Below are 9,649 nucleotides of genomic sequence, written 5' to 3'. Positions count from 1 at the left end.
AGCTCTTTGTATGCTTTGGATCACTGAAGAAAGGTTTTTCGGCAACCAAACACTCCATTAGCAGATGGATAGTTGACGCTATCTCTCTGGCTTATTAAGCCTCTGGCATGCCATCGCCCTTGGGTGTCAAAGCTCATTCTACAAGGGGTATGGCAGCCTCCGTGGCCTTAAGGTCGGGGGCGTCTATGCGAGATGTGTGTGATGCGGCAGGATGGTCCTCGCCACTCACATTTGTGAGATTTTATAGCTTGGACATGAACCTCACTCCGGGAGCCCAAGTGCTTGATTCTCAGATGTGACTTCATGTACACGCAGACAGGCATTTGGGTGCATTGCGATTTGGGCATTCCGTTCCCCAAAGCGTTGCCGAGGCGACGCAGTGCGAGTTCCCTCGAAAGGGAACGTCTCGGGTTACGTCTGTAACCCTTGTTCCCTGAGAAGGGAACGAGACACTGCGTCTCCCTGCCATACTCCCTGCATCCCTGTTAGCCTCTGGCTTCGAAGTTTTCGAGCTGAAATTGACTGTTTCGGATGCCCTTTTATACTTCCTGGTCCATACGTCATCCGCCCATGACGTATCACTACTGGACAATGTTGACACACATCCTCAGAGCTGGTCACGCTGAGGCGTTCCCCAAAGCGTTGCCGTGGCGACGCAGTGTCTCGTTCCCTTCTCAGGGAACAAGGGTTACAGACGTAACCCGAGACGTTTTTCTGTAGCTATCTGACTCTTGATTTATCATGTCATTTGTCAGCAAATCCCAGAGACAGGGTCATGACAGACGAATGCTTAACCTCACAAGATGTGACATCATATCCTGCATTGAGCCCAGGGGTAAAGATGGCACCCCAGAGATATGTTTACTTGAAGAAGCTGTCGTGCCCATATCAGCATACACATCAAAGTCAGCAACAAGAAGTTAAAAGTCAGATGGGTTTATTCGATATGTCATAGAGTCAAAGGTGAGATAGAGAGACTGACATCCAGAAACAAAAGCCGCAGCAAGCTCTGGGACCTCTGCTTCACAGACCAACATGATAAGCTTCGAGTCCAAAGATCACCTGCTCCTCACTGTCAATCACTCCGATGCGGCTGAATTCATTTCTCATTAACACATCCGTGCCCAGGAAGGCACAAAGACCCCGAGCTACCCAGAAGCGCCTGCCTGCCAGCGCCAAAAATCACTTAAAGTCTGCCACAGTGAGCAGATACGGTCCCATTAGCAGCTGCATTCTCTGGCCCTGCATTCTCTCTCGCTTCCTCTGTCAGTCACTGTCAAATATGGGAACGCGCTTTTCCCCCCCGGAGGTTTTCGGGAAGAGAGACTGTCGGAATCTCTCGCTCAGCAATTTTCTGTAACACCTTGGGGAGGAAGCGTTATCTTCTCGCTCATCTTGCATCTCCACGGAGAATTTCACTAACAGTACAAGCAAGCACGATGTGCGAGGTGCATCGCCGTAACACCGCTGAGAACAACTGAGACATGCAAAGAAACAAGGGTGTCTATGTGAACTGTGAAGTGGCAAAACAGGTGTTTTTTGCAAGAAAAGTTTATTGTAACTATTATTAGGGATGTCTTGCATCTCTAAAAGCATATACTAATAAATAAACTAGCTGAATATTCCCTTTTACACGAACATGAACCATGGTTCAACTAACCATAGTTTTGTGGTTTTATTTGTAGTAGCTAAACCACATAAGCACAACTGTCCTGTGGTCTCAAAACAATAAGCATTGTTTAACCATGGTATTTTGTAGTAAAACTAATAATCGTAATAAAATTGTAATAGAAAATAAAACTATAAAAAACTATGGGTAATTTTCCAAAGGGACTGTTTGTTGAAGGTTATACGGAACGTTTCAAATACAAATTTCATTCATTTTGTTTTGTTCTGGAAAATCACATTGTGGAGCTAATTTCATTACAGTCGCCAAATTGAATTTGGCTCAGTGCCGAATTATTGCCCTGGTCAAAGCCAGAATCGGCATATGCTGGCTCATAAACAAGTCATGTTTTAATCGGAATGGTAGTGATAGTTGTGATTTGAAGCCGGTCTCAAATGGAACACCTGTCTTTTGGTCGATTTTGATTATTCTGGTTAAGAATAACAGCTGGCTCTAGAGTTGACATTCATGCCAAAGATTAAACACATTTTTCCCACTTACACTGACATTTTGTGTGTGTGTGTGTGTGTGTGTGTGTGTGTGTGTGTGTGTGTTTGTGTGTGTGTGTTCATGTTTGTATATCCCGGTGGGGACCTAAACCTGAATGTAGTATAGATGTTGGGTGTGTGTGTGTGTGGTGTGTGTGTGTTGTGTGTGTGTGTGTGTGTGTGTTTGTGTGCGATGTGCGTGCGTGCGTGTGCGGTAGTCAAAGGTGCCCCAGAACTGTTTGTTTTACTAAATTCTTCAAAATATCTTCTTTTGTGTTCAACAGAACAAATAATTATACAGTAGCCTAATTCTTCTACTATGGTAGTCAATGGTGCCCCAAAAATCTCAGTTGCTAACATTCTTCCAAATATCTTTCTTTGTATTCAACCAAACAAAGAACTTTATACAGGTTTCAAACATCTTGAGGGTGAGTAATTCATGATGGAATTTTATTTTTGGGTGAAGTTTCCCTTTAAGCTCAACCCTAAGCGGTTTTCAAACTAGTGAGCCATGAGACTCGGGCACACCAACAAGGAGGCTAACATCAGTTGCTCATGTGCCTCTTGAGACTGGGAAGTAAGGTTTATACACCGCACCACTCGTACCAGCTGGTATCTAAATTTTAGCAATTACTTTTGGTGATGCTGGTGCAGAAATGACATGCTTCAACATTACTTATGTCTTCTACTTGTTGGTAATCACACAGCCATTCTGTTGGACTAGGCACTCTATCGTGGTTTGTATTAGTTTGAAAGTCAGACCAATCACTATCTTTAACCAACTTGCCTGACTGATGGCTCGCAACATGGGAGGAAATGAAAGACCAAGCTCATAACACTATATATTAAGGCATTCCTCCCTCCCTTCAACGCCCCCCTATTCCCAATTGCTTTGCGTCTCATACAACAGCAATACTGGCTAAGGATGATAAATTCTGTATTGCACTTGAGAGGCAGAGGTTGTGAGGCAGGCTGAACACGGGACAAAAAGCTTTTCAACAAGGACAGGAGAAAGACACCCAACACACAGACAAACATGTCATTAAACATCCCGCTTCTTTAGTCTTATCATTTATGATTATATGTTTCCCATGGCTTTCCTCTAAAATGTAGCATTTAATGTAGCATTTAATTTAAAACCTTCCATCCCAGGAGAAAAATTATGTTTGATTCCATTTACCGGGAAACGCCTGAATGCATTACTTTTTTGGCAGGTAATTTCTGTGTATTTTGGGAGCATGTTTAAAAGCGCTCTCTCGCTCTCTCTCTCTCTCTCTCTCTCTCTCTCTCTCTCTCTCTATGTGTGAGTGTGGCATATCTGGCACCAATTGAGGCTTTGCATGGCATCCACATGCAAGTTCTCTGTGCCCTTCCTCCACCCTCTTCCAACCTGCTTGCATTTAAATGTCTGTCTATGTCTCTGTTTATTTTACTTCCTGTCATTAGCAGTAGGTTGATCTTCAGGGGACCGTTCCTGTCCGGCTGATTCGAGTGTATGTGTGTGTGTGTGTGTGTGTGTGTGTGTGTTTGTGTGCGATGTGCGTGCGTGCGTGTGTGTGTGTGCGTGCGTGCGTATGTGTGTGTGTGTTATTACAGTGATCTGGTGAGTTTTAAAATGAGAGGGCTTTGCCATGTTCAGGGTTATTTTGGTTTAAATAGTGGTTTGTTCATGGTAGACACTCTGTCTGGAGTGCAATGTGCCTGGAGACACTGGCTTGGCCAGTCTCTCTCTCTCTCTCTCTCTCTCTCTCTCTCTCTCTCTCTCTCTCTCTGGCAATCTGGCAATCCCAATGTTTTCTGGAACACCCTAACCATGGTAGGAGCAATATTAGCACACATGTAAGTTTGCTTGAATTACACATTAGACGTAATTCATAAAATTAATTTATTACTATTTAGTCAGATGATCTAAAAACGATTACTGCATGCATATATATGCATGCGCTCATGCTAAATTAAGAAAAAGACATTCAAGCAATAAGACTAACCTTGTTGATCGATATAATAATCCTACATTTTCTGTCAGTAAAGGAATCTAAACAGTTGCTCACCTGTCTAGTAAAACACATGCAAGATCATCGTCTCTGTCAGTTAAAATTTGTCGCGCAGCTCTCTCCATTAGGAAATGCCACATTGATATTGATCCTAGTTTGATCTCTCTCGATTATATCTTCTTGTTCCAAACTCTTCTTTTGGGTTATTTGGTCTACCCGTATGTCTTTGTTGACAGAACCGGCTGCAAACAGTAAATAATAATTGTGCTCCATAATGACTGCGCAAAACAAGATAGTTGCTTGAAAGACGCTACGAACTAATACTTTCTTATTTGTCCACGAGACGGTGTTGTCATGGTTTCTACGGCAGTAAAAGTGGAAACCGAGGGTAATGCCAGAGCAAGAGCAAGGTCTTTAGAAAGCGTAACGGCTTACACGAATCACATGAGGGACCTCAGCCAATCATTTAACAGCCTCAGACTCCTTTCCTGCATTCCGCTGAAGGTTGCAGGCTTTCCATCTGTCTTTGGTAACGCGGATACGACGCCATTGACAGGCGACTGCCAGACACGGTCCGTGTCACTGGTTAAAATGGCAATTTTCTCACGATTTACAAATAGTTGGAAACATTTGAGATATTGTAAGTACTCAACTGAACAAAATATATAACACTGGCCTATAGTGGTTTTTGGATATTTTACTGCAAAAAAGTTACAAACTGTACCTTTAACTTTATATACAATTAACTCTTAAAGATGTTCGTTTCACATTTTGATTCTGTTATAAATGTTCTGTTGGTTGTTTTTGATTTAAAGAAAGAAACTGAAACTGTAAGTTCTTCTGGACCAGCGTTGGATCCGCGTTGTTTACGTTTTACGAAGTGGTCTATAGCTTTCCATTGTTTTGCCAGGCTACTTTATTTTTGCAATTTCAACAGAAAGCTGGCTCAATGAGGGCCAGTACACCTGGAATAAGTTGTAATGTGTTCTGTTCTTGCCATTGGCTGTGAATAAAGCTTTTCTGGTAAAAAAAAAAAAGGATGTTACTATTCCAGTTCGACATGGGTATAGCATTGCGTAATGGTTGTGGGTTCAGAAGCCAGGTAACACACATGCTAATAAAAATATAGCTTGAAATCGATTTGAATAAAAGTGTATGCAGTACCCCTCCGACCGATGCGTGTCGCACTTCTTTCCAGACTTACAGTGCTCCGCAATCCTCTCGGCCACCGTGTTGCAGGAAGCAACTGTCCTGCTGCGAATAACAAACACAAACGCGTTGTTATAATCATGGCTGAGTACTCACATGTGAAATCCACCAAACTGGTTCTGAAAGGCTTAAACGACAAGAAGTAAGGCTTTATTTACAAAGTCCGCCCTGTCAAACATCTGTATAAATACATACGTTAGCATTAATACTAAGTTACTTTTACGATTCATTTAAACATCCCTTCTTCTATTGATGTAAATGTTTTGTCTTCCACGTTGTGTAGAAAAAGGAAAAAGAACAAGGACAAAAAGAGAAAACGAGACGATGGACAGGACAAGCCGGACATTGTTGGTGTGTGTGTGTGTGTGTGTGTGTGTGTGTGTGTGCGTATGTGTGTGTGCGTGCGTGTGTGTGTGTGTGTGTGTGTGTGTGTGTGTGTGTGTGTGTGTTCATGTTTGTATATCCCGGTGGGGACCTAAACCTGAATGCACACCAACACATGGGGACTCGTGACCTCAATTTTGGTCCCCACGGGCAAAAAAGCTTATAAATTGTACAGAACAATATTTTTTACAAATCTAAAAATGCAAAAAGTGTTATATGATCTTTAGGTTTAGGTTTAGGGTTAGGGGATAGAATATACAGTTTGTACAGTATAAAAACATTACGCCTATGGACTGTCCCCACGGGGATAGTCAACCAAAGCTGTGTGTGTGTGTGTGTGTGTGTGTGCGTGCGTGCGTGTGTGCGTGCGTGTGTGTGTGTGTGCGTGCGTGTGTGCGTGCGTGCGTGCGTGCGTGCGTATTGGTTATTTCAATATATGTTCAGTGTGTGTATTTGGAAAGACATAAAGATTTGCACGTGCTAGTCTGCCTATTTAGATTTCTTCTTATTTTCATTTCTATAGACAATCATGTCTTGCAAGAAATGCATGAGATTCATTTGTGAGTGTGTGTGTTTCAGGAGGATGGTGGGCAGTGAAGAGTTTTGGTGAAATCACAGGCACTGTGGCCATTGAGATGCAAAACAACTCTTACGTTCATGCTTTGGACACTGGACTGTTCACAGTAGGAGCTCCACATAAAGGTACTGACAGAGCCGATATTCTGTTTTTTTTCTATGCTTTCTGTACAATACCTCTATTCTTTTCTATTTTTATATGCATCTACATGAAAAAAGCTGGTCTATGGTTGATCTTTGCATTTTGATTAATACAAACCTCCGATTCATAGCACACCAATATTTGGACTGTAATCCATATTAAATATCAATGCTGAAAATCACTTAACTTAGTTATAGATTGTATTACTTTCATTTTCATGGAGACCTTAGATCACACTTCCTTTTCTATGTGTATTTTTGTATACATTGTATGTACAGCGTTTTCCTCTCAGGTCCTCACCGGGCCTACAGATCTTGCATTTATTGAATACAATCTGGAACTTTAATTGTTCTAAAAGAACTAGAACCGTATATTCATGTTTTGCAGTATATCTTGCAAAATAAGTGCAGTACCTTAATGCACGAGGTGAATCTGCTGTGCAATTACACCACAATGTAATTTTTCAGAAAGTCACGTCATGTGGCTTTCATATTGTCTTTTAAATTGAAAAGGTCCCTCTAATGGTGTGGAACAAATAAGTCTCTGTGGTAGAGGCGGCTAGCTGTTGCTTTTCCCCGTCCCTCCCAGTATGGAGGGATTTTAAAACCTGAATAATGTTATGGATCGTCAGCCTCTATTACCACAGTCGTTCATGCAATGCACAGAGCAATTTCATAGTTCAGTTAGCAGGGGAGGTGTTTACGATTGTTTTTTCCAGCCTCATTTTCTACTCCACACTGACCGTTGACCATAAGGATCCGTTTGTACTTCATTCTCGAAGTGCCGTGGAATGTGTGCACGCTACCTAAAATCAATTTAGTTTAGGGGGAAACTGTACGGCAGGGAGAATCAGGAAAAGAACATCTGTAACTATTAAGTGTCATTGACACCCACTTCATGACCAATGCACCTGTACAATTACTTCACCACCTCAGGCGAGACACTAGGCAGATCGAGTATTCTGACTCTTTGACTTTTCCTCGCTTAAAGACACTTACAGAATTAATTGTTTTAATAATTCATGAGTTCTTCATGCATGCATGCAAGATGGAATATATCAGCTTTCCGATTTAATCTTTCTTTTGTTTCAGTCATGCTAGGTCGGTGAAAATACTGCAGTGCTTAGCCACATAGTTTAGTCTTATGGACTATGATCTTTTAAAATAAATCTGTGTCATGTGTTTGCAGAGGATGAGGGCCCAGATCCCCCTGAACAGTTCACTGCTGTCAGACTTTCAGACTCCAGGTAACATTACTTTCTCCAAGCCAATATCATATCACTATTAGTGTCATATTTTGCCAAGTCAAAATCAAGTCAATTTAAAATAGTTTTTAACACTATTAATTATTACTAGTATTAACTATTAATCATTGGGGTATCTGAGACTCCAAACAAAAAGATGGAAAGCTCATCAGAACAGGTTTTTTGTGCGACTGACGTTTCTTGCCTGTTTTGCTGGTGTGTAGGATAGCGCTGAAATCAGGTTATGGGAAGTATTTAGGTATAAACATAGATGGTGTTGTGATTGGTCGATCAGATGCCATCGGCTCCAGAGAGCAGTGGGAGCCAGTGTTTCAGGATGTAAGTCAATCCACCAGCAATAATAAAAAAACGTGATTTTAAATCATCGTTTCGTGGTCTTAAATTGTGTATTTTTCTTAGGGTAACTTGGCCTTGCTTGCTTCGAACAGCTGCTTCATCTCATACAGCGAGAACGGAGACATAGTGGCCCAAAACAAGACAGCTGGAGATGATGAAATGATCAAGGTGACTTTCTTCCTCCTGAACATACAGTATATGCAGAATTACAATAAATTCACCCAACATGCTGATCTCTCATTCACAGATCCGGTCATTTGCAGAAAAAGATGTGAAGAAGAAGGATGATATTGCAGAAGAGGACATGGGTGATGTCAAGAGCTGTGAGGTCAACTATGTGTGAGTGGCTGCATTTACGTTTTCAATTATGTGAATAATGGAAGTTTGGAAGGAAATATTTTTGAGTTTTTATGTTTATATGATTATCAGTGATACTGATATACTGTTCTTTGCCTATAGGAAGAAATTTCAGAGTTTTCAGGATCGGAAGCTGAGGGTGAATGAGGGAGAAAGCGTCATCCTGAAAAATGCCAGGACAGATGGAAAATTTCACGAAACCCTGCTGGATCGGTAGTACTTACTAAGATTTTTGCTAACGCTGAATAATACATTATTGTAGCATGTTAATTTAGCTGTGTGAATGTTGGCAAGTAATGTTAATGTCTGCTCAAGATGTGTGCTTTTATGATTTATCATAGAAAATGGGCTATCAGACCTTGTGCAGATTTATTGAGAGATGTTTTTTCTTCCCTGTAGGAGAGCTAAAATGAAAGCTGACCGATACTGCAAGTGAAAACAGAAGATACTTTGCATTAATGACAACTTTTTGCTTTTTTATTTAAACCTATTCACAGGAAAACATGTTTTTAGTTTCTAAAAGAGTTTGCTGTTTTGATCAGCCATCAGTATTTTACTTGACATTTGTTTCATTTTCCATATTAAAAAGATTTACAAATATGAAGAGAACTTTTGTTTTTATTTATTAAGTGTTTTTCATTTTATGTTGTTTCTATGTGTCTATTTATAAAAGTCATTTAGTAGAAACTTTTATCCCAAGCAATTTGTAAATAAGGATCAGTGGCAAACAGATTTGTATGTGTGCGTGGTCCACTGTTGAAGTTATATGAAGAAATTTAGACTATATATGAAATAAAAATGTATACATTTATGCAAATTAGTATACAGTATATATATAATTAAATATTCCACAATAAAGATATCTTTGCAGATGCTACAAACACCTTTGTTTATGTTAGAAAAAATACAACTCATTTGCATCATGATCAAGCAATGGAAAAACGTCTCATCATGGTCAGTTTTACCTTTAAACAAGCCTGTTCATTTGTCTAGTGTTAAGCACAGTGTGAATTACAACATCAATATTTACAGTTTTCGAACCTGCGCTTTGTTTACTGGAGAAATGTTTCACTAAACCTCGTATCAGTTTTATAAGCTTGTTGTTGCACTCCCCTCCACGTCCAGTAGATGGCGCGACATTACCGTGATGTTTCTAACTACAAGATGTGCGGTCTTTAAAAAAGAGATACTTTTTATTCTCTGTTTTTGCCCATAAAAAATGTACCATTTACA

The 9,649-nt window shown here is 40.5% G+C and overlaps 1 protein-coding gene across 1 annotated transcript; it reads left to right on the top strand.

Moving 5' to 3' along the window:
* Positions 1-5,368: 5,368 nt before the first annotated feature.
* frg1 (FSHD region gene 1) lies at positions 5,369-9,029 on the top strand. The gene is made up of 9 exons (XM_057331159.1): positions 5,369-5,499; positions 5,641-5,708; positions 6,321-6,443; positions 7,648-7,705; positions 7,927-8,041; positions 8,123-8,227; positions 8,307-8,398; positions 8,519-8,629; positions 8,816-9,029. Exons 1-9 carry the CDS (start codon positions 5,438-5,440, stop codon positions 8,850-8,852), a joined length of 771 nt encoding a protein of 256 aa, XP_057187142.1. The 5' UTR covers positions 5,369-5,437; the 3' UTR covers positions 8,853-9,029.
* The last annotated feature ends 620 nt before the right edge of the window (positions 9,030-9,649 follow it).

The sequence above is a fragment of the Triplophysa rosa genome, linkage group LG4, assembly GCF_024868665.1.
Source record: "Triplophysa rosa linkage group LG4, Trosa_1v2, whole genome shotgun sequence".
In the NCBI taxonomy this organism is placed as follows: Eukaryota; Metazoa; Chordata; class Actinopteri; order Cypriniformes; family Nemacheilidae; genus Triplophysa; species Triplophysa rosa.
The sequence above is the reverse complement of the archived record's forward strand: the minus strand, read 5'-3'. Positions and strand labels throughout refer to the sequence as shown.

Coding starts and splice junctions, on each gene's coding strand:
- frg1 (XM_057331159.1), top strand. CDS start 5,438: ATGGCTGAGTACTCACATGTGAAATCCACCAAACTGGTTCTGAAAGGC. Junction 6,444..7,647: donor AGTAGGAGCTCCACATAAAG/GTACTGACAGAG, acceptor ATGTGTTTGCAG/AGGATGAGGGCCCAGATCCC. Junction 8,042..8,122: donor GGGAGCCAGTGTTTCAGGAT/GTAAGTCAATCC, acceptor TATTTTTCTTAG/GGTAACTTGGCCTTGCTTGC.